The 20,409-nt window shown below is 71.8% G+C and overlaps 5 protein-coding genes across 6 annotated transcripts; 2 read left to right on the forward strand and 3 right to left on the reverse strand.

Moving 5' to 3' along the window:
* The first annotated feature begins 370 nt into the window (after positions 1-370).
* Positions 371-2,273, forward strand: WBP1 (WW domain binding protein 1). Its single transcript, XM_062632160.1, has 4 exons — positions 371-483; positions 561-663; positions 743-904; positions 1,511-2,273. The coding sequence occupies exons 1-4, from the start codon at positions 421-423 to the stop codon at positions 2,071-2,073; spliced, it is 891 nt and encodes a 296-aa protein (XP_062488144.1). The 5' UTR covers positions 371-420; the 3' UTR covers positions 2,074-2,273.
* A 72-nt stretch (positions 2,274-2,345) lies between these two features.
* MOGS (mannosyl-oligosaccharide glucosidase) lies at positions 2,346-5,344 on the reverse strand. The gene is made up of 4 exons (XM_062632159.1): positions 5,144-5,344; positions 4,850-5,070; positions 4,208-4,401; positions 2,346-4,136 (listed from the first exon to the last, which is right to left on the reverse strand). Exons 1-4 carry the CDS (start codon positions 5,175-5,177, stop codon positions 2,429-2,431), a joined length of 2,157 nt encoding a protein of 718 aa, XP_062488143.1. The 5' UTR covers positions 5,178-5,344; the 3' UTR covers positions 2,346-2,428.
* A 664-nt stretch (positions 5,345-6,008) lies between these two features.
* CCDC142 (coiled-coil domain containing 142) lies at positions 6,009-19,658 on the reverse strand. 2 transcript variants are annotated; one of them, XM_062632161.1, is made up of 11 exons: positions 10,375-10,647; positions 10,001-10,106; positions 8,420-9,832; positions 8,255-8,341; positions 8,016-8,168; positions 7,780-7,937; positions 7,540-7,692; positions 7,321-7,435; positions 7,047-7,224; positions 6,758-6,969; positions 6,009-6,278 (listed from the first exon to the last, which is right to left on the reverse strand). In XM_062632161.1, the coding sequence occupies exons 1-11, from the start codon at positions 10,420-10,422 to the stop codon at positions 6,031-6,033; spliced, it is 2,871 nt and encodes a 956-aa protein (XP_062488145.1). In that variant the 5' UTR covers positions 10,423-10,647; the 3' UTR covers positions 6,009-6,030. The 2 variants fall into 2 exon arrangements, with proteins under 2 accessions (XP_062488145.1, XP_062488147.1); XM_062632163.1 differs by lacking the exons at positions 10,001-10,106; positions 10,375-10,647 and adding an exon at positions 19,650-19,658 and having other exon boundaries at positions 8,420-9,828.
* Positions 10,630-15,364, forward strand: TTC31 (tetratricopeptide repeat domain 31). Its single transcript, XM_062632164.1, has 16 exons — positions 10,630-10,858; positions 11,112-11,213; positions 11,300-11,586; positions 11,679-11,762; positions 11,857-11,925; positions 12,472-12,630; positions 12,703-12,870; positions 12,950-13,001; positions 13,123-13,213; positions 13,281-13,422; positions 13,647-13,758; positions 14,100-14,201; positions 14,314-14,398; positions 14,484-14,558; positions 14,749-14,851; positions 15,065-15,364. The coding sequence occupies exons 1-16, from the start codon at positions 10,657-10,659 to the stop codon at positions 15,170-15,172; spliced, it is 1,941 nt and encodes a 646-aa protein (XP_062488148.1). The 5' UTR covers positions 10,630-10,656; the 3' UTR covers positions 15,173-15,364.
* LBX2 (ladybird homeobox 2) lies at positions 16,513-20,279 on the reverse strand. The gene is made up of 2 exons (XM_062632165.1): positions 19,776-20,279; positions 16,513-17,074 (listed from the first exon to the last, which is right to left on the reverse strand). The coding sequence occupies exons 1-2, from the start codon at positions 20,092-20,094 to the stop codon at positions 16,683-16,685; spliced, it is 711 nt and encodes a 236-aa protein (XP_062488149.1). The 5' UTR covers positions 20,095-20,279; the 3' UTR covers positions 16,513-16,682.
* Positions 20,280-20,409: the final 130 nt, after the last annotated feature.

Here is a 20,409-nt window from a genome sequence, read left to right on the forward strand (position 1 = left end):
CCAGTGGGCGGGCCTGTTGGCGAGCCCCAGGGCTGCGCTCCTATTGGCCAGCTCGGTTGTCAGTTACGGCCGAGAGGCGGGGCTCCGCGCGCGGTTGGCGGCGGCGGCCGCCAATCCGGTCAGGGGGCGGGGCTCAGTCCCTTTGTCTCTGTTGTTGGGCGTGACTGTGGGGCAGACGGCTCCCGATTGGCGGAGGCAGGGCGGCGGCGGCGGCGCCGATTGGCTGAGGGCGGCGAGGCGGCGTCCGATTGGTCAGGGTGAGGCGGCTGCGGGCGGGTGCTCGGGCCCGGGCGCGATGGCGGCGGCGGAGGCTGCGGCCCGGGCGGCGGCGGCGGGCGCGATGGCGGCGGCGGGGGGGGGGCGGCGGCGGCGGCGGGCGGCGGGGGCCGGGGCCGGGCCCGGGGGCGGGCTGTGAGCGCCATGGAGCGGCCCGGCGGCGGCGCGGGGGGCTGGGCCGCGCTGCTGGGCCGGCAGCAGCCGCAGGTACCGCGGGGCGCGGCGGGGGGCCGGGGCCGGGGCCGGCGGCGGGGGCCGCCGTGACCGCGCGTCTGTGCCCGCAGGCGCGGGAGCACTGCCCGGGCGTGAACAACCGGCCCTACGTGTGCGAGAGCGGGCACTGCTGCGGGGAGAGCGGCTGCTGCACCTACTACTACGAGCTGTGGTGTGAGTGGGGGCCCGGAGCGGGGCTGGGGGGGGGGCCCGGGGCCCGGCTGACCCCGCTCCGCTCCGCTCCGCCCCGCAGGGTTCTGGTTGCTCTGGACCATCCTGATCCTGCTGAGCTGCTGCTGCGCCTACCGGCACCGCCGCGCCAAGCTGCGCCTGCAGCAGCAGCAGCGGCAGCGCGAGATCAACCTCATCGCCTACCACGGGGCCTGCAGCTACCCCGCCTCCATGATGGACCTCAGTGAGTGACGGGCACCGGCCCCGCAGCACCCCGGATCCTCCACCTGCAGCCCTCTCCCAGACCCCCACCCTCCGCTGCCTCCCTGCAGCCCCCCAGGTCCTCCTCCCTTGTCCTTCCCAATTCCCTGCATCCCCCCGATGCCCTTCTCAGACCTCTCCATCCCCTTTTGGTCCCCTCCATTGTGCCCCCCCAGCCCCCTGTATCCCATCCCACGTCATCCCTCATCCCTCCCCTTCAGCCCTTCCACATCCCCTCTGTGTTCCCCCACATCCACCCTGTGTTCACCCTGCACCCCCTCCACACCCCTTGTCCTTCCCTAGCCCCTCACATCCCTCTTGCATCCCCTCAGTGCACCACATTCTCCTCTCCCCCCATTCCTCCCATGTCCGACCCCAGCCTCCTGCATCCCAGTCCCCACCCCCCCACCTTCCCCTCTTGCATCTCCCCTATGTATCTCCACCAGTCCCCTGCATCCCCCCCTGTGTCCCCGCACCTCTGCCCCAGGGCCCCATTCCAGTTCCACCCCTCCCAGGATCGGTCCCAGCAGCACCCACACCCCGGGGAAGGCCCTGCCCTGACCGGAGCCTCCCCTCTTCCCCCACGCAGGGCTCTTGGCCTCCTTCAAGCTGCCGGCCTACGAGGAGGTCGCGCACGGCCCCAGGTCCCCGCCGCCGCCGTACAGCCCGGTGCTGGTGCCACGCAGCAGCAGCCTCAGCTCCGAGCGCTGCAGCAGCTGCTCCTGCGGCTCGAGCTGTGCCACGTCCCCCAGCAGCACGTCCCTGTCGGCGCCGGCCACAGACGCCACCAGCACCCCCAGTGACGATGCCGGCACCAGCAGCACCGGCACCGTGGGCAGCTGGGAGCCGCCGCAGCTCCACGGCCTCTTCTCCTCCACCACGGACTTGTGTGAGGCGTACGCACAGCCCTGCTCCGACATCGAGGAGGGCGAGGAGGAGGAAGGTGCCGCGCCATGGGACGAGGGCACTGGCACCAGTGGCACTGGGGAGCACTTCCGGCACCGGCGCCTTACTGGGGACTCCGGCATCGAGGTGGGACGGTGCCAGGAGGAGGAGGAAGAGGGTGAAGGCTCCCGTCTGCTGGGCAAGGGTGGCACCACCCCCCCGCCCCCCTGCAGTGATGGCCCCAGCTCCCCAGTGCTACCCATCTGAGCCTGCCCTGGTGCTGCCCCATGGCTCCCCCCGGCACAGGGCAGCGTTCCCGGGGTCTGGACTCTCCTGTGGAGCCCCCGGGGAGGGCCCTCGCCCCATCAGCCCCCCCCAGCACCCACTGAGCCCGAACTGCTGCCCATGGCGGGGGGGGGCCGGTCACGTCCGTACCATTGTGTCGCCATTAAAGAGGTGTGGCAGCACCGCAGCTGTACTGGGAGCACTGGCGAGGCACCACGGGCCGGTTGTGACCCCCAGGAGAGGCACAGACAGGCCACGAGGGGTGGAGGTTTATTGTGGGGGGCACCGCAGCCCCCCGGCACCTGAGACAAGGCAGAGCCGTGCCGTACCGGCAGCACTAATAGTCCTCGGCCATGGCCAGCACAACCAGCGCGGTCCAGCCGGCGAAGGGCCGGCAGCCCTGCCCGCGCCCGGAGCTGTCGCTGTAGTGCTCCCACAGGAAGCCGCTCTCCATGTGCTGCCGGTACACGTTGGTGATGAGGTTGTGGCGCAGCTCCCGGTACAGCTTCGCTGCGCGCTCCCGCTGCGGCCCCTCGGTGCTGGCGTAGCCGTGCAGCGCCCGCAGCGCCAGGTAGTTGATGTTGAGCCAGACGGAGCCGCGCCAGTATGGGGGGTCGTGCTGCGTGTTGCGCCGCAGGTAGAAGGTGCTGTCCCGCGCCAGCGAGCGCAGCCCGAAGGGCGACCAGAGCTGCCTCTCGCTGCGCATGGCGGCCAGCACCGCGGGCAGCCGTGGCGAGTCTGGCCGCAACAGCTGCAGCAGCAACGGGAACAGGCTCACGTAACCCAGGGCATCCACGAACCGCAGCCGCGGCGCCTCCCGCACCTCCCGTACGAGCTGCGGCGCCGCCGGGGGCTGCTCCGGGGCTGCGGGAGCCGGGGGCTGCCAGCGCAGGGCCACGGCCACGCTGTGGTTGCCGTAGTCGGCGAAGGCACCGAGCTCGGGCGCCCAGTGCAGCCGCTCCAGCAGCTCGTTGTCGCTGAGCGCCTCTGCCGTGGCATGGAACGGCTCCGCCGGCTCGCCCAGGCGGTCGGCAAGCGCCGCCAGCACGCGGGCGCCCAGCGCCATCCAGCAGCGCAGGTCCAGGTGCCGCTCGTGCGGGGACGGGTGCGAGGCGCGGGGGTAATCGTCCAGCCCCGACGCCAGCGTCTTGGGGTTGAGGAAGCGCTCGTGCTCGGTGTCGCGCCCGCGCCAGCGGAAGCTCAGCGGCTCCGGCCCGGCCTGCGTGCGGTTCAGCCACGCGTACCAGGCACGCAGGCGCGGGAAGAGGCGCTGCAGGAAGGGCCGCGGCGCCGCCGGCAGCAGCCGCTCCAGCGCCAGCAGCAGCGTCGGGGGGTTCGCGGTCTCACTGCGCTGCAGCACGAACTCGGGGGGCACCTTGGCCCGCGCCTCCTCCCCCAGGATCTGCTCCCGCGGGATCCAGCCCTCGGCGTTCATCAGGTCCAGCCAATGCGCCAGCACCTCGCGGCTCAGCGCCGGGTCCCAGCGCGCCACCAGCAGCTGGTGGAAGCCCTCGTCCCACAGGAAGCCGCGGGGGAAGAAGGAGCGGGAGGGGACGGCGGTGAAGAGCGCGGCCTCGGCGCCGGGCACCGCTCGCTCCCCGGGCGCCGCCTGCACCAGCGAGTGCCCGTGGAAGTATCCGATGCCACCCAGCACCTCGCTGAGCGCCGCCTGCGCAAAGCGCTGCTGCGGCGCCGTGAAGCCCTTCCCCGCCAGCCCGAAGGTGGCCTCGAAGCGCTGCTGGAACGCGGCCTCGTGCCGAGCCAGCGCCGCCGAGAAAGCGGCTCCTGCCAGGGGCGCTGGGGCCGGGGCCGCGCTGCCCGACTCGAACGTCACCTCCACGGCGGCCGGCGGCTCCAGCGTCACCTGGTGCAGCAGCACCCGCCCGCGGGGGGGGTCACCGGGGAGGCCCCCAGACGGGGACAGGGCGAAGAACCGGCGGCGCGGCCGCCCCGGGGTTGAGAACACGGAGCGGGGGCTGAGGCTGCTGCGCACCAGCTCCGTCAGACGGTGCAGCCCCGGGCTGGGCGCCTCCAGCCAGTTGTAACTGGGGATGGGAAGAGGCCGTCAGGGAGCGAGACACAAGGGGGGGGCAGGGGGGACGCGGCGGTGCTGTACCTGGCGTGTTTGGGGTCCTGGGAGCTCGGCACCGTGGGGCGCAGGAAGCTGAGGGTGAAGTGTCCCAGCTCCTCCGTTGTCCCTTTGACCGCAGCCAAACGTGTCCCGTTCTCCAGCTGCGGCTCCAGCGTGCCCTGACCGTCCGTGGCCACGTAGAAGAACAGGGAGAGGAGGGGAGGGGGGGTGGTTGTGTTCTGGGGGGGGGAGATGGGAATTGGGTTGGGAAGGAGCCTGGAAGTGCCGCAGGGACCCCTTCCACTGGAGCAGCTTGCTCCAAGCCCCTGTGTGCAACCTGGCCTTGAACACCGCCAGGGATGGGGCAGCCACAGCTGCTCTGGGCACCCTGTGCCAGCGCCTCAGCACCCTCCTAGGGAAGAGCTTCTGCCTAAGAGCTCAGCTCAGTCTCCCCTCTGGCAGGTTAAAGCCATTCCCCTTGGCCTGTCCCTCCAGGCCCTTGTCCCAAGCCCCTCTCCAGCTTTCCTGCAGCCCCTTCAGGCACTGGAGCTGCTCTCAGGTCTCCCCTTCAGGAGCCTTCTCTTCTCCAGGCTGCCCCAGCCCAACTCTCTCAGCCTGGCTCAGAGCAGAGCTGCTCCAGCCCTCGCAGCAGCTCCATGCTCTCGCAGTCCCCATCCCCATCCTCACCTCCATCTGCGCTGTCACCCTCCAGCTCCAGTCTCCTCCGTGCTCCCCTCCGGGCCTCTTCACGAACTCGGTTCTCAGCAGCACGGCCCCGTCTCTGATCTCCTGCACGCCGAAGCTCTCCCCGTCGTGCATCACCCACCCGTACCGCGAGAGCCCATCGCTCTCCTCGCACGTGTGCCGCAGGCCGCCGCCTCCCTCCTGCTGCTGCAGCCACATCAACCCTGCAATAACGGCGGGTCAGTGCCGCTACCCCGGCGGGCTCGGCCCGTCCGGCTCCCGCCGCCCTCCCGGTACCGGTAACGAGCGCCCTGGGGCTGCGCGTCTTCATGCCGAAGTACACGTTAGGCCGGTACGTGCCCCAGAACAGCCGCGGCGACCGGAGAGCCCCGGTGGAGCCGGGCGGCAGCGCGGGCGGGGCCGGGTGCGGGCTGACGAGGCGGGCGGCCGCGCTCCACCGGCCCCACTGGGCCGCAAACCACAGAGCGGCGGCGGCGGCCGCGACAGCCACGGCGGCCACGGCGAGCGCGGGGCGGCCCCGGCCCAGGCCCAGGCCCCGCCGTTGCTCTCGGGGCTCCCGCTCCCGCCGCGGGCCCCGCGGCCGCTCCCGCGCCCCGTCCCCGCCGCGCCGCCGCCGCTCGCCCGCCATGCTGCGGTCGCGCCGGGAGCGTCATCGCCGAGCGACGGGGACCGCAGTGGCGCCGCCTGGTGGGCGGGCGGATAAACAGCAGGCTAAGGCATCCAAAGCCCCCCACCGCGCACACCCCAGGCATGGAGCCGCTTTACCGCGTCCCCACCGCTGCCCCATGGATGGGGGGCTCTTGGGTACAAGGTTTCGGGGAGCACAAGCTCAGGAGCCCCCCAAGCCCCCACTGCGGGGGGGAGCAGTGGCCGGTAACAGCCCCCGGTCACTGCTTGAGCTGTCCGGTACCGCCCTCGCTCACAAGGTGCTTACGGCCCCTCCGGAGGATGAGGATGCAGAGGGGCAGCCCCCTCGGGTTGTTTGCACCCCCCCCATGGTGTCACCCGGTGCCCCCCTCCACCCTCCAGTGCTCCCCAGTACCACCGGCACCCCTGGATACTCCCTTGTGGTCCCCCGCTGCCCCCAGTACTCCCCAGACCCCCCCTCCTGTCCCGCCGCACCGGGCTCGGACGCAAGGCTCGGGTCTGGTCCCGCTCAGGGTTTATTGCCCGGAGGGGTCGCGGATGCAGGGCAGCCCCGGGACGCGCCACCGGCGAGCGCGGTGCAGCCGCAGCGCCAGCCACTGCTGCTGCCGGCCCGACAGGTAGGACTCGGGGACCCCGGGGCGCGCCGGCCCCGCGGCACCGGCAGGACACGGGGCGGGAGCCACCGGCACCGGAGCCTCCAGCGTGTCCAGGCCCTGCAGGATCCCCGCTGCCGGCTCCGGGGGGTGGGAGCCGTTGTCTGAGCCTGGAGGAGGATGAGGGGATGGAGCTGGGGGGTCCCCGGCACCACGCGCTCCATGGGACCAGCGCGGCCGGGACTGGGATGGACACAGCCCGTGGGGCAGCCAAGGGGAGAGGGACCCATCCCAATCCCCAGCCCATCCTTGTCCCCAACCTCATGTGCCCATCCCCATCCCTTCCCTAACTGCATCCCCTGTCCCCATCCTCATCCCCATCTGATCTCATCTCCTTCCCATCCTCATCCCTATCCCTGTCTCCATCCCATCCTCATCCCCATCCCCACCCTCGTCCCTATCCCATACCCATCCCCAATCTATCTCTATGTCCATCCTCATCTCCACCCATCCCATCCCCGTTCTGTTCCCATCCCCATTGCCATCTCATCCCATCCCCTTTGTAACCCCCATCCCCACCCCTGTCCCCATCCCATCTCCATCCCCATCCCTATCCCATCTCCATCCTTTTTCCCATCCCCAGACCCACAGCAGTGCCTGAGGCTGTTCCACGGCCGCGCTCCGGCTCTGGCCGCGGCTCCGGGCTGCTGCAGGAGGCACAGGATGGCTCCATCCATCTGCTGGAACACGCTCAGGGCCACCAGCTCCCGCCGGGTCTCCGGGGCCAGCCCGGAGCGCTCCGAGGCCACCAGCTCCCGCACCAGCTCGAAGTCCTGCCGGAGCTGCAGCGCTCCCTGCAGGCTGCGGCGCGGCGCGCTCAGCACGGTCCCGGGGCCGGCGGCACCCCCGGTAACCCCCCGGTGCCCCATAGCCTGTACCTGAAGCGGATGCGGTGCTCCAGGATGTGCTCCATCCAGGCTTCCAGGAAGGCCGTGGTGCCCCCGGCCATGGCGGGGGCCTGCGCGTCACGGGGCAGCAGCCGCGCTCCCTGCAGCACCTGCCCCAGCACTGCCTGCGCTGCTGCTGCTGCATATGCACTGGGGCAACTGGGCAGCTCTGGGGCACGGCAACAGCGTCAGGACTGCCTGTGCTGCTGTCTGCACCCTGTGCTGCTGCCTGCAGCCCCTGCCCGCAACGGGGCACCCAACGCACCGGCGCGCAGTGAGATCCTCCAGTGCTTGCCCCTGGGCATGGTCTGGTGGAAGATCTGCGCCGACATCCGCTTGCAGCCGGTGGAGAACATCTTCAGCACGTCCCCTGAGAAGAGCTGGGGCAGAGGAGTGGGAGGTGGGATGCGGTGGCCATAGCATGGCACGGAATGTCCATAGCACAGCACAGAATGGCCATGGTTCAGCTCCCAGAGGTGCATACCTGGATGCTGGTGGCCATGGAACGAATGCGCTGGCAGAGCTGGAGCTCCTGGTTGGACATCACAAGGAGGGGAAGCGGTGGGGAGACATCCCCAGGCTCCGGGAAGGTACCATTCACCAGCAGCACCAGTTTGTCTGTCTCCATCTTCAGCAGCTGGGACACAGGGGAGAGGTGTAGGAAGATGCCAGCCCCACAGCAGCCCCACAGCAGCCCCACAAGCCATCCCCAACCCCCAGGTACCTGCAGGTCCCCCTGGGTGACAAGCAGGAACTGGGGCAGAGCCCAGGCCGCCAGGTACCTGCAGGCTCTGCCGGTCAGCCAGGAGTGGGCAGCCTGCACCGTGGCCAGGCAGCAGCCCAGGACTTGCAGGCGCAGGCACGGGGGCCGGGGAGGAAGGTCTGGGGGGACAGAGGTGGGGATGAGCCGTGGGGCAGGACACCGCGGTGTCCCCGTCCCCCTCCCCGGACCCCACTGACCGGGCGGCGGGCGCAGGCAGCGCAGGGCCAGGGCCAGGGCCGGGTACAGCCGGTGCAGCAGCGTCGCTGTGCGGCTCCGCACAGGGCCCGACGCCGGCACCGCATCCCCGGAGCACTTGTCGGAGAGAGCCGAGCCCAGGGCGCAGGTGAAGTCTGCGGACACACGGGCGGTAGCCCCGTAGCTCCCATCCCGCCTCCCATTCCCGGTGCCTCACACCCCATTCCCGGGACCCCCGTACCTGTGTCCCAGCTCCGGAGCGCGCCGCGGCACAGCAAGCTCAGGCTGAGCCGCCCCAGCTCTTCCCGGCACTCCCGGGGCACAGGAGCTGCGGGGGGACCGGACGGGCTGTCAGGGCCACGAGGAGCAGCCCCCGGTACCGGCCCCCTCCGCCGCCCCCACGTACCGGCGCCGATGGCGCCGCTCAGCTCAAGCGCCGCCGCCGGCAGAGTCCCGCCGGGCAGCAGCTCCGCACCGTGCCCCAGCGCGGCGGCCGCGGCGTCCCAGAACAGCGGCCGGTACCGTGCGAGCAGGGCCTGGGCCGCCGGTACCGATGTCCAGCCGGCCCAGCCCGGCTCTTGGGGCTCCGGGGGCCCCGGTGCCGCCGCCGGTGGCTTCTCCTTGGGCACATGGAGGACGTGGTGCTGGAAGCTGCCGGATGAGGCCACCAGCACCCCCAGGAGGAGGCCCATGAGCTCCTCATCCTCCCTGCACAGCGCCCTCAGTGTCCCGGCCATGCCGGGCTGCTCCTCCCGGTCGCCCGGATCCGTGTCCGCCGCGGAACCGTGCTCCGGCAGCCAAGGCACCTCGGTGTCCTCCCAGCGCACAGGCTCATCCCCACCGGCACCGGCCCGCAGCTGTAGGAAGGGCCGGAGCCGCCCGGCCGCCAGCCAGCCCCGCTCAGCTGCCACAATCTGCAGCACCCGGGACGCTGGGAAGGCGCGGGATGCGGCTTCGGCAGCACCAGGACGGCCGGCGGTGCCGGTGGGAAGGCAGCCAGCGGCGCCCAGCTCCTGCTCTAGGTCACCCACGGCCCGGTTGTAGATGTCCAGGCCCTGGAAGAGGTCGGAGAGCAGCTCCGGGAGGGAAGCGGCGGCACTGCCGGTCCGGGCCAGTGCCCGCAGCCGCGCCTCGGCGAGGTGCTCAGCCAGGCTCAGCGCCTGCTGCGCCAGCAGCACCAGCGCCCGCCGCATGTGCGCCACGGCCTCGCCCCGGTGCAGCACCAGCGCCCGCAGCCACGGGTCCCCGCGCAGCCGCCGCCGCATCGCGCTCCAGTGCCCGGTGTGCACCCGCAGCTCCCGGCACAGCTCCCGCAGCGGCGGCCCCGAGTCCAGCTCCGGTACCGGCTCCTGCAGCAGCGCCAGCAGCCGGCGGAGGAAGCCGGACGCGGCCTGGAGCCGGCGGCTGTAGTCACGGGCGAGGCGGAGGAGGTGGCGCTGCCGCAGCAGCGCGTGCAGGGCCGCGCCGCGCTCGGCCACGCGCGGGTGCACCGGGTGGAACGAGAAGGCCGCGGCGGTGGTGACGGCGTCGGCGGTGTCGGCGTCGCAGGGCGGCGGCCGCACGTGGCCGTGGAAGGTCTCGGTGCGCGGATCCTCGCGGACGCAGAGGCAGCGGCGCAGCCCCGGGAAGCTCCGCTCCAACGGGGTCAGAAGCGCGGAGGCTTCTTCTTCATCCTCGTCCTCATCCTCGTCCTCGCTGCCGGGGCCGCGTCGCCGGGGCCGCGTCGGCAGCAGGCGCCGCAGGCCGGGGCTGACGCAGCCGCGCAGCATCGCCTCGGCCTTCCGCAGGGACCGGGACAGGGGCCCCCGGGAGCTGCTGCCTGCGGGGACCGGGGGTCCACACCTCGGTGCGGGGCAGCCCCCGCTGCGGTCACCCCGGCGAGACCCCCAGCCCCTCTCCCGGACGCTCTGGGGTGCCGCAGCCCTGCTCGCACCGCAGGGACACGTGCATTGCACCCGGCTGTGCCCGCCCCCGGCCCGGCCCTCACCTGGCTCTGGGGGTGCCCCGCGGGGATCCCCGTCCCCCGGCGCGGGCAGGGCCGGCAGCAGCAGCGGGACGAGGCCACCGGGGCCGGCGACATCGCGGACAGGGCCCTGCGGGAGCGCGGGCGGTCAGCGCCGGGAGGGGCGGGGCTAACGCCGAGGGGGGCGTGGCCTGAGAGCTGTTCCCGCCCCTCGCCGTTGGCAGCCGCGGAGTCTCCCCCGTGACCACGCCCCCCGCTAAGACCGCGCCCCCTCCGGGGCCGTTGCCAGGGAGACGCTAAACGCGGCTGGGGCCTGGCCCACGCACCGGGCCCGGGCCCCGCCGGTGCCCCCGGTGATGGGGCTGATCCCGGGGCTCCGCGCCCGCCCAGGGCCTCACCTGCGGGCAGGGCTCCGCGCCGCGCCGCTCACGGCCGCCGTCCTCCATGCTGAGCCATGGCCGGCGGCGGTGGGAGGAAAGCGGCTTAGGCCGCGCCCGCGCTAATCCGGAGGAACGGGCAGGGCTGACCCGGCGGGAGGTCAGCGCCGCGGGGCCGCTCCGGAGCAGCGGGACTCGGCCGGGAACCCGGCTCGAGGGGCGGCGGGGCCGGCGGGAGGGGCCGCGGAGCCGCGGCGCTGCTCGGTACGGGCCTCGCGGGCCGCCGTCCTGCCAGCACCCAGCATGGCGGCAGGGCAGCCCCAGGAGGCGCCGTGCCCTACTTCCGGTCCGCCCAGTGCCCCCCTTCCTGTCCTCCGCCAGCGGCGTGGGGCGATGCGGGAAGCGGGCGGGGAGCGGAGCCCGGGGCTTGGCCCCTCCGGGCGCGGGGCTGCCCCCGCCGCCTGCCCCTGGGGCTGCGCGCTCGGCCCCGGCGGCTGGAGCGGCGGTACGGGGGGGGGGGGTCAGCGGGGCCGGGGTGCGGCGGGGCCGGGGTGCGGCGGGGCCGGGGTGCGTCGGGGCCGGGGTGCCGCGGGGCCGGGGTGCGGCGGGGCCGGGGTCGCGCAGCGGCGGGAGCCGCACCACGGGGTTGGGGGCACGGGGAGGGGGAGGCTCCATCGCGGGAGGAGGAGCCCGCTGCGGCTCCACCCCCGCCGAGTTTCGGTTTCGGTTTACGTTACCCGCGGCTCCGCTCCCCGCAGCCCCGTTCTGCCCCTTCCACTGCCCGCCCGAGCGCCGGGCGCTGCCCGCGGACCTCAGCGCCATGGGCGACGGGACTGGGGCCTGGGACGCACTCGGCCGCGGTGAGTCGGGGGAGCCGCCGGTGCAGGCTGTTGGCGGTCCCGGTGCCCCAGAGCTGCCGCTGACGGCCCCGGTTCTGTCCGCGCAGGTCCCGGCTTCTGGTACTGCCCCGGGCGGCTGGAGGCGTCCAGCGAGGAGGAGGAGGATGAAGAGGAGGATGAGGGGTTGCAGTGGTCTTGGTCGTGGCCGTGGCCCGGTGCGGTTCCCACTGTGGTTCCCGTTGCGGTTCCCAGTGCTGATGGCGACCCCGGCTCCACCTTCTGCGGGCTCCGAAAAGCGTTTTTGGTCCAGGACCCGCTGCGGCCGCCCCCGAGCGCGCTGGAGGCGAAGCTGCCCTGGCTGCCGGCCCCGCAGGACCTCCGGCCCACGGCAGAGGTGAGGGAGCAGCCGGGGCCGCAGCCGGGAGCGGGGCGGGGGCAGCTCCCGGGGCGCTCGGGCACTGGTGGCTCCCGGTGTTTCCTCCCCAGGAAGCGGAGCGGAACGCGCAGGAGCTGGTGGCAGAGGAGGAGCGGGTAAAGAGGAAAGCAGAGAAGAAGAAGCTGAAGAAGAAGGTGGGTGCCCACCGAGGCTGGGCTGTGCTGGAGCGGGGGATCTGTGCCGCCCGGTCACGGCACAGTTATTCCCTGTGTGATTCCCTCTTTCCAGAAGCAGAAAGAGCGGAAGAAACGGGAGAAGCTGGGACAGGAGTCCCAAGCCAAGCAGAAGGCTGAGTCGGTGGGTGCTACGGGGCGCAGTGGGTGCTACGGGGCGCTGTGGGTGCTACGGGGCGCTGTGGGTGCTGCCGGGCGCTGTGGGTGCTACGGGGCACTGTGGGTGCTGCCGGGCGCTGTGGATGCTGCCTGGCGCTGTGGGTGCTGCCTGGCGCTGTGGGTGCTGCCTGGCGCTGTGGGTGCTGCCTGGCGCTGTGGGTGCTGCGGGGTGCTGTGGGTGCTGCGGGGTGCTGTGGGTGCTGCGGGGCGATGTGGGTGCTACGGGGCGCTGTGGGTGCTACGGGGCGCTGTGGGTGCTGCGGGGCGCTGTGGGTGCTGCGGGGTGCTGTGGGTGCTACGGGGCGCTGTGGGTGCTACGGGGCGCTGTGGGTGCTGCGGGGCGCTGTGGGTGCTGCCTGGCGCTGTGGGTGCTGCGGGGTGCTGTGGGTGCTGCGGGGTGCTGTGGGTGCTGCGGGGCGATGTGGGTGTTGCGGGGCGCTGTGGGTGCCTAAAGGTGGGTGCTGTGGAGGGAGGAATAGGCAGAGCCCCGCTGCCACCTCTCTCGTTGCAGACCCCCCCATCCCCGAGCAGCGCTGCAGGCACCAGGCACCCCCAGGGCGGCGATGCTGAGGAGGAAGAGGGGGCTTGGCTCGATCCCAGCCCCGGGGACAGCGCAGCCACCCCGGGAGAGGAGGGGGGAGACCGGGAGGCCCGAGCAGAGGAGATGGAGGTGAGGGCTCCTGTGGGGCTCCCCATGATGGCCCAGGGGCTGCGCCACAGCAGCCTGGGTTCTGCCCCATAGCTGGATCTGGGGCTCTGCCCTCCCCGCCGCTGCCCGCAGGAGGAGCTGGACCTGAGCTGCACGTTCGTGTTCAAAGCGCGGCAGAAAGCGGGTGTGCGGCTCCCGGCGCCCGGCAGGGAGAAGCCGCCCAGGACGGACCCTGAGCGGGGCAGGAGCGCACCGGGGAAGGTGAGTTGGGACCCGGGGGGGGGCCTGGGCAGGGGGGCGCTGCCTGTGCCATGGGCACCCAGCGCTGCCTCCCCCACAGGCCCCCGCGCCCCTGGACACCAGCGCCATGCAGCAGAGCCTGGTGCTCGCAGGTCAGTGCTGGGCTGTGCCCGGGGGCCCCTCCTGCCATGCCTGGGGACGGTGCAGCCGCGGTGTCCCCCTCCCCAGTGTGGCCCCCGGGGGGCTCGGCAGCGGCCGCTCTTGTCCCCACAGGCCAGGGCAACGCGGCGGCGCTGCGAGGCCGTTACCCCGAGGCGGTGCGGGCGTTCACGGCGGCGCTGCAGCTGAACCCCCGCGAGCACCGGTCAGTACCGGGGCCGGGAGCGGGGTCCCAGGGCCGGGCAGCCGTGACCCGAGCCCTGTCCCCGCAGGCTCCTCGGGAACCGCTCCTACTGCTACGAGAAGCTGCAGCGCTACGAGGAGGCGCTGGGGGACGCGGAGCGGGCGCTGGGGCTGCAGCCGCGCTGGGCCAAGGGCCTCTTCCGCAAGGGCAAGGCCCTGCGGGGGCTGCAGGTAACCAGGAGGGGCTGTGGAGTCCAGTGGGGCTGAATGGGGGCTGAAGGGTAGCAGTGGGGCTGGGTTGGGATGCTGCAGGGTGCCACGGGGATGGGTTGGGGGTATCAGTGGGGAGCCAAGGGGTGCCAGCAGGACCTGGCTGAGCGCCGTGTGGGGCAGCCATGGGGCAGGGGCCGGTGCAGGTAGTGGTGGCTCAGGCTCAGCACCTCTCCGTGTGCCAGCGCTACGCTGAGGCTGCCCAGACCTTTGAGGAGCTGCTGCGGCTGCACCACACCGGCACCAGCACTGACACTGATGCAGCTGCGCAGCTGGAGGCCTGCCGGGCCCTGCTGCAGGTGAGCACTGCACCCAGCACCCCCCAACAAAGCCCCGACCCCTAGCATTCCCCCCAGATCTTGTGCTCCTCAACCCACCCTTGGCACCCCCTATTCACCCCCATTCCCAGCGCCCCTAATGCACTCCCAGTACCACCCACCCCATCTGCAGCTCGCTCCCGCCCTAACCCCACCACCCCATCCTTGGACCCCCATGGTACCCTACAACCCATCCCCCAACCCATCCCTGTATCCCACCCCCCCAAACCCACCCCCAGCACCCTTCAGCCCACAGTCTCCCCTGGGCCCCCAGCTGAAGCCCCCCTGGCTCACACCCCGTGGTCTGACCTCCTCTCCCCTGGCAGCAGAGCAGCCTTGGGGGGGTTCCCACATCTCCTCCCTCCCCCATGTCCCCCCTGTCCCCGCTGGAGGCTGCGGAGCCGGCGCTGCCCCTCCGGTCTGGTAAGAGACCCCGGTTTGGTTCAAGGGGGGGGGGAGTGGCAAAGGGCCGTGGTCTCAGGTCTGGGGGGTCTCAGTGGGCCATTGGGGCTGGGTTTGACCCATGGTGTCACAGGGAGCAGCCACGACAAAGCCATGGGCATGAGTGGTTTCATCACCATCGGGAGCTCCAGGATCCAGGCCCAGTGCCAGCCCCCCAGGTACAGCAGAGAATGGGGGGCCCACAGCCCTGGGGCCTGGAACTGAGCCCCAAAGCCCCCCCAGTGACCAGCAGTGCCTCAGCAGGGGCTGCTTCCCGCTCTGGGTGGGCAACGTCACCCCCCGCATCAGCAGGAGCGTGTTGCAGCACTGCTTCGGACAGTGAGCATGGGGCCCCTGTGCCCCCCCCACACCTCCTGTGCTCCCCATGTGCCCCCCCAGACCCCCGTCCCTCTCCCTGTGTCCCCCCAGACCTCTTCTCCCCCCCCCGCCCTGACCCCTTGTGCACCCCCAGACTGGGGGTCCCCGATGCTTCCCTGCGGAGCTGGGGGTCCCTAACGCTGCCCTCCAGGTTCGGGGAGATTCAGTCCATCCGGATGCTGCCTGAGCGCCGCTGCGCCTTCCTCAACTACACCTGCAAGGAGGCGGCCGAAGCGGCCTTTGAGGCCATGAGGGTGAGCGGGGGGGGGGCCGCGACCCCCCCGAGGCTGTTGTGGGGCTGGGCAGGGGCTTGGCCCTACCCTGGGGGTGGTGTGACACTTCCCCCCCTTTCTCTTTACACCCCCCTTTTCATGCCTCTCCTTTTCCTGCACCTCCTTTGTTCTCCCCATTCCTATCCCCCCTTAATCTCCCCTTTTTTATCCTCCCCCCTTCTCATTCCCCCCCAGGACTCCCCGGTGGAAGGCACCCTCCTGGCCCTGCAGCTCAAGCACCCATCTCACGCCACCCCCCGCCCGCGCTGGTACCCACAGCCCTGCCCGGGGGAGCCCCTGTAACCGCCCCCCCCCCCCCCTCAGCTCCCGGTGCCTCCTGCCCGCACCCAGCCTGTGCCTTCTCCCCCCGCGGGCAGCAGGACCGGCCCCCCCGCCACCTCCCGGTACCGGGTGCAGCGGGAGGGGGGGCCGGTCCCCCCCGCCCCCCCCTCAGGGACTTGCCCCCTTTGGGGGTTTTAATAAACCCGAGCCCCAGCGTCGCGTCCGTCCCGGTACCGGGCCCGAGGGGGGGGGGGGGGGGGGGAGGGGATTTAATTACTATGCAAATGAGGCGCGGAGGGGCCGCAATTAATCACTCGTTAGAAGCACTGAAGAGCCGCGGCGGGAGGCGGCCGCGCCGTCAGCCGGAAAATTGGGAGCGGAGGGAAGCGGGCGGGGGGGGGGGGGGGGAGCCACCGAGGCCCCGGTGATGGGCACCAACCCCTCCAGGGATCATGGGGTCCACGGCCAGTGCTGGAGGTCAATGGGGACCTGTGGGGAGGGTGGCGGTTGGGAGGGGCACATGCAGCTATTGTGGGTGCTGTGGGGTAACAGCCCGGAGGCCACGGGGAGGGTGTATGGGGGGGACTCGGTGTCTCAGTGCTGGGGGGGGGGGGGGGAAGGTACTTGGGCAGGTTTAAGCGGGGACAGGGACGTGTTGTGCGGTGATGCAGGCAGGGGATGACATGGGAAAGGGAGGGGGGGTAGGATGGGACCCACGGCGATCTCTCCCCCACCCTCCCCCCGTCCCTGTCAGCCCCGTCCCGCTCCTGTCACATCAAACGCGCTCCCCCGGGACGTTCCCAGGCGTTTCTAGAGGCAGAATCTCATTTCTCGCCTCCCCCCGCGGGCGGCTGCGGTTTGACAATGGCAAAAAGGGGGGGGCTGGGGGGGATCGGGGGTGTTTAGGAGGGATTGGGGGGTCGCTGCCGCCATCCACCCACGGGGCTCCTGGGGGGGCTGCGGGCTGAAGCCGAGACGCGTGTCTGCCCCCACGTACCTCGGGTGCCTTCCCCCTCGCCCGTCCCCGCGGCCTCCGGGCTGCTCCCGCGCAGAGTGACGTCACCGCTCCGCTCGGTGACGTCACCGGGGCGGCATGGACTAGGAAATAGTGTCCCGGTGCCCCGCCCCAACCCGAGGGGACCCCGGTACTGGCGGTAACGGGGCCACGGGGATGGGCGCAACCGAGCCGGGGGGGGACGCCGGTGCCCGGTGTGTGTGTGTCCCCTCACCCCGGTTACGGGTATCCCCCGGTGTCCGCCCGAGCCCTTCCGCGCTCCTTAATAACGTGTGGCCTTTATTCCGATTGTTTATACCGGGGCCGTGTCCGTCCCGCCCCCCCCGAACCCCCCTCCCGCCGGTGCCCCCGGCACGGAGACCTCAGAAAATCAAATTAAAAAGAGAATTAAATGGAAGCAAATGAAAAACGGACCCAAAATTGCACCAAGTCCCGCCGGGACCGGGGGCTCGCTCAGTCTCGGTGCCGGCCCGGGACCCCCCCGGTGTGTGCGTGTGACCCCCCCCCGGTGCCGCTTCAGTCCCCCACGTCGATCTCCTCCTCCGAGAGCTCCGCGGGCGGTGGAGTGGGGCCGGTGCCCGGGGCGGCGGGGGGCAGCGGCGGGTCCGGGATGGCGGCGAGGTGCCGGAGGGCCGCGGGGGGCAGCGCCTGCAGCGAGGCCACGTCCGCCCGCAGCTCCTCCAGGTCCCGCTTGAGCTTGGCGCGGCGGTTCTGGAACCAGGTGATGACCTGGGCCGTGCTGAGCGCCAGCCGCGCCGCCAGCCGGTCCCGGTCCACCGGGGACAGGTACTTCTGCCGCAGGAACCGCTGCTCCAGCTCCCGCAGCTGCTGCGCCGTGAACGCCGTCCGCGACTTGCGACGTTTCTTGCAGGGAGGACGAGACCCCGGAACGGCCAAAGGCTCCCGACCTGCGGGGACAGCGGCACGGTACGGAACGGGAAGGGGAACGGGAACGGCTCCCGAGCTTCGGGTTCAGCGGGTGCGGAATAGAACGGGAACGGGTAGGGCAGCGGGAACGGCACGGCAGCGGGGACGCAGGACCAGCCCGGGAACGGCACAGTACCGACTCCATGCGGCACGGCATAGCGTGGCACCGGCACGGTACGGTACGGCACGGCCCGCCACCGGCAACCGTACCGGCACAAGCACCCGCACGGGCACTGGTGCGGAACAGGCACAGCACGGTACGGTACCGGTAACGGTACCGGCGTATGCAATGGCATCGGCTCCGGGACCGCACCAGCACGGTACGGTGCGGCACGGTACGGTAGTCTCATCGCCGATCTTGTCTCGGCTGTGAAGCGTCGAACCCGGTAAAACCGGCGTCTGCTCCGCCGTTCAAAACAAACCGATACCGGGCCCGCTGCCGGGAGCCGAGAACCGTTCGTCCCGTCCCACAGACCCCGGTCCTGCCGCAGCCGCCGTCGCTCCGTGTCCGGCCGGAGCTCCCGGGGCTCCAGCCCGGTTCCTCCCCCCTGCGGCTCGCCCCGACCCCGGCACCGGATCTGTGAGAGAGCCCGGGCTGCGGGGCCGGAACCGGCAACCGGGAAGAGCCGAGACCGGGAGCGGAGTCGTCAGCACGGATCCGCCCGTTCGGCGGTTTGCAGAAGCCCCGGGGCCGGTGGTTTTCGGCCGCCGCTCTCGGCACTGCCGAGCAGCAGCCCCGAGGCCCCGACCCGGGAGCTCCACTGCCGGTGGAGCAGAGGAGAAATCTCCGATGAGACGCGGATCCGGTGTCCATCCGCGGCATCTGTACCGGTTCCACACCGGCGGCAGGGTCCCGGTGCCTGTCGCCGTGCCGGTGCCGGGCCGTTATAGCCTCCCTAGTGCCGGCGGGACGATCAGCCGCCCGGTAACGTGGCTCCCGAGGCGCGGGCCAGTCTCTGCTTTCCCCATACCGGCTTCAGCTCCCTCCGCCGCGGCGGGGCCCCGGGTCCGCTCTGCCCGTGACCTGTCGGTGGGTCCCGGCCGTTACCGGAGGCCCGTGGTGTCTCGGCGGTGTCCGTGGGTCCGCCGGGGTGATGGGGTTTTGTGTGAGCTCTGATCCCTCCCGTTTTTGTCCATCGCTGCGAGAAGGTATTGGACGTTTTTCGCGTTCATCCCGCAGCCCCGCTCTGCCCGCGGGTAACGGGAGCACCGGAATGACGGGAACCTCGAGCTTTCTGTCTCTTCGTCCAATGGTCCCGGTTCACTACGGCGCCGTTAGCGGCGGCCGGGAAGGCTCCCTTCAAGGCCGCGCTCGGCCCCGCCGTGTCCCTCTGTCCGGGCGGTAACGGGAATTTACCTCCGCTCCCGGAGCCCGGCGCTGCCCGTTTCTCTTCGTCTGTCAGGCCGGTAACGGGTTTTATTTCGTTCCCCGCGGCCGTGTCCTTCTGTCCGTCCGATAACGGCTCTTTTCGTTCACTGCCGCGGCCCCGCTGCCCGGCCGTGTCCGCGCGTTCGTTCCGTAACGAGTTTTTTACCTTATTCCGCTGTCTCATTTCTCTCCGGTTTCCATCCGTGCTACGCCGTTTATTGCGTTCATTACCGGCCGCTGACCCGTGTCCGCCTGTCCGGCCGGTTAACGTTGCTTTGGTTTTCGTTAATCCCGGACCCCCGCTCTGCCCGTATCGGTAACTCCCGCAGCCCGGCAGCGGAGGGGAACTTCATTTTCGTTCACTCCCGGAGGGCGGCTCTGTCCGTGTCCGTCGGTCCGGCCGCGGGACGTCACTTTCGTTAATAACGGGAGCCCGGGTCCATCTGCCCCTGTCCGTCCGGCCCGGGGCGGGTGTGTTTTCGTTAACGGCGGGAGCCCCGCTGGGCCTGTCCGTGTGTCCGTTCTTCTTTGCGAGTTTTCGTTAATCTCGGTCTGCCCGTGTCCGTCTGCCCCTCCCGGTGAGGGGGGTTTCGTTATCGCTGGGGCTGCGCTCCTCCTCCCCGTGTCCGTTTGTCCCTTCGAGGGAGGGTTTGCAGCAGGATCCGTGGGCCGCTCGCCCGGTGGGGCCGATTCTTTCCCTCCGGCTCTTGCCGTACCCGGTGCCCCAAAGGAGGCGCCGACGGTGCCAAGCCGCCCGCGGTCAACGTCCGTGAGCGGGGAGCGGCCTCCTGCTCCCTTGGTAACGGGTTTCTGAGGACGGAGAGGCCCCGGATCCCACCGAGGGTCTGAGAAGTCACCGCCGGCGCCGATAACGGGGTTTTCGCTGACAACGGGCCTGATCCGCAGCTCTGCTCCTGCGCTCGGTCACGGTCACGGTCACGGCTCGGCGGGGCCGGAGGCCGCCGCTTTCCCCGGTGAAGCCCGACCGCCGCCGCAGGACCGATCCACCTCCCATTGCCGCCCCGGAGCCGGGCCAGTGCCCGCGGCCCCCGGTGAAGCTGCCGGGCCGGGTCCTGTCGGTCCATCCGCGACTCTGCGCTCCCGAACCGGGCCCTCGGCCGCGAGGTGCCCCGGGCGGTCTGCGGGCGAGCACCGGCCCCGTCCTGGGGTCTCTCTGCGGACAAAACTTCCCTGGCTCGGGGCGAGGAGGACCCCAGTTCCCCGGCACCTGCCCGGTCCCCGCGTCCGTCCCTGTCGTCGTCCCGTCCCGTCCCGTCCCCCCCCCCAGCCCCGATCTCCCCCGGTCCCGGTACCTTCCGCCGCCTGCAGCAGGCCCAGCTCCAGCCCCTGGAAGGTTTTGCTGGCGAGCTCCTCCAGCGCGCAGAGCGGCGAGGACGGGGCGATGCCGCCGCCGCGGGGCCCCGCAGCCTTCTCCGGGAGCCGGGCGGGGGTAGCGGCGGTCCCGGGGCCGGAGCCGGTACCGGGGGGGCTCCCGCCGCGGGGTCGCCCCAGGATGTCCTCGATGCCGAAGGGGGTCAGCGGCTTGTTGGAGCTGGCGGGCGGCGGGAGCTGGTCCAGGGCGCTCCGCCGGCAACCGTGGGGGGAACCGGCTGCCTCCCGCGCCGAGGTCATGGCGCGTCCCCTCTCCCGACTCAGCACCGCGCCCGCCTCATCCCGCCGCCGCCGTCCCGCAGCGGCCGCAGCCCGCCCCTTCGGCAGGGGCCCGGTAACGGCGGCGGGGAAGGCTCGGTCTCCCGTTACCGGGAGCCTCTCCGCTTATCCCCCACTCCCCTGCCAACCCCCGGTACCGGGAGCAGCTCCGCAACCCCCCCCCCCCGCCCACCACCACTCCCGGTCCCGCAGCCTTAAAGAGCGGGGGCCGGGGCGGCAAATTGGGCACCGGGAGGAGGAGGAGCCACGGACGGGGGATGAGATCGGGGGGGCACC

This window comes from Pezoporus occidentalis, unplaced genomic scaffold, assembly GCF_034315485.1.
Source record: "Pezoporus occidentalis ecotype Australia unplaced genomic scaffold, CSIRO_AGI_Poc_V1 ctg386, whole genome shotgun sequence".
NCBI lineage: Eukaryota > Metazoa > Chordata > Aves > Psittaciformes > Psittacidae > Pezoporus > Pezoporus occidentalis.

Coding starts and splice junctions, on each gene's coding strand:
- WBP1 (XM_062632160.1), top strand. CDS start 421: ATGGAGCGGCCCGGCGGCGGCGCGGGGGGCTGGGCCGCGCTGCTGGGC. Junction 484..560: donor TGGGCCGGCAGCAGCCGCAG/GTACCGCGGGGC, acceptor CTGTGCCCGCAG/GCGCGGGAGCACTGCCCGGG. Junction 664..742: donor CTACTACTACGAGCTGTGGT/GTGAGTGGGGGC, acceptor TCCGCCCCGCAG/GGTTCTGGTTGCTCTGGACC.
- MOGS (XM_062632159.1), bottom strand. CDS start 5,177: ATGAAGACGCGCAGCCCCAGGGCGCTCGTTACCG. Junction 5,071..5,143: donor CCCCAGGGCGCTCGTTACCG/GTACCGGGAGGG, acceptor CCGTTATTGCAG/GGTTGATGTGGCTGCAGCAG. Junction 4,137..4,207: donor CAGGACCCCAAACACGCCAG/GTACAGCACCGC, acceptor TCCCATCCCCAG/TTACAACTGGCTGGAGGCGC.
- TTC31 (XM_062632164.1), top strand. CDS start 10,657: ATGGCGGCAGGGCAGCCCCAGGAGGCGCCGTGCCCTACTTCCGGTCCG. Junction 11,214..11,299: donor CTGGGACGCACTCGGCCGCG/GTGAGTCGGGGG, acceptor CTGTCCGCGCAG/GTCCCGGCTTCTGGTACTGC. Junction 13,423..13,646: donor AGGCCCTGCGGGGGCTGCAG/GTAACCAGGAGG, acceptor TCCGTGTGCCAG/CGCTACGCTGAGGCTGCCCA.
- CCDC142 (XM_062632161.1), bottom strand. CDS start 10,422: ATGGAGGACGGCGGCCGTGAGCGGCGCGGCGCGGAGCCCTGCCCGCAG. Junction 6,970..7,046: donor GAGCACCGCATCCGCTTCAG/GTACAGGCTATG, acceptor GCCGCGCCGCAG/CCTGCAGGGAGCGCTGCAGC. Junction 6,279..6,757: donor GAACAGCCTCAGGCACTGCT/GTGGGTCTGGGG, acceptor ATCCTCCTCCAG/GCTCAGACAACGGCTCCCAC.
- LBX2 (XM_062632165.1), bottom strand. CDS start 20,094: ATGACCTCGGCGCGGGAGGCAGCCGGTTCCCCCCACGGTTGCCGGCGG. Junction 17,075..19,775: donor CCTGCTGCAGGCGGCGGAAG/GTACCGGGACCG, acceptor CTGTCCCCGCAG/GTCGGGAGCCTTTGGCCGTT.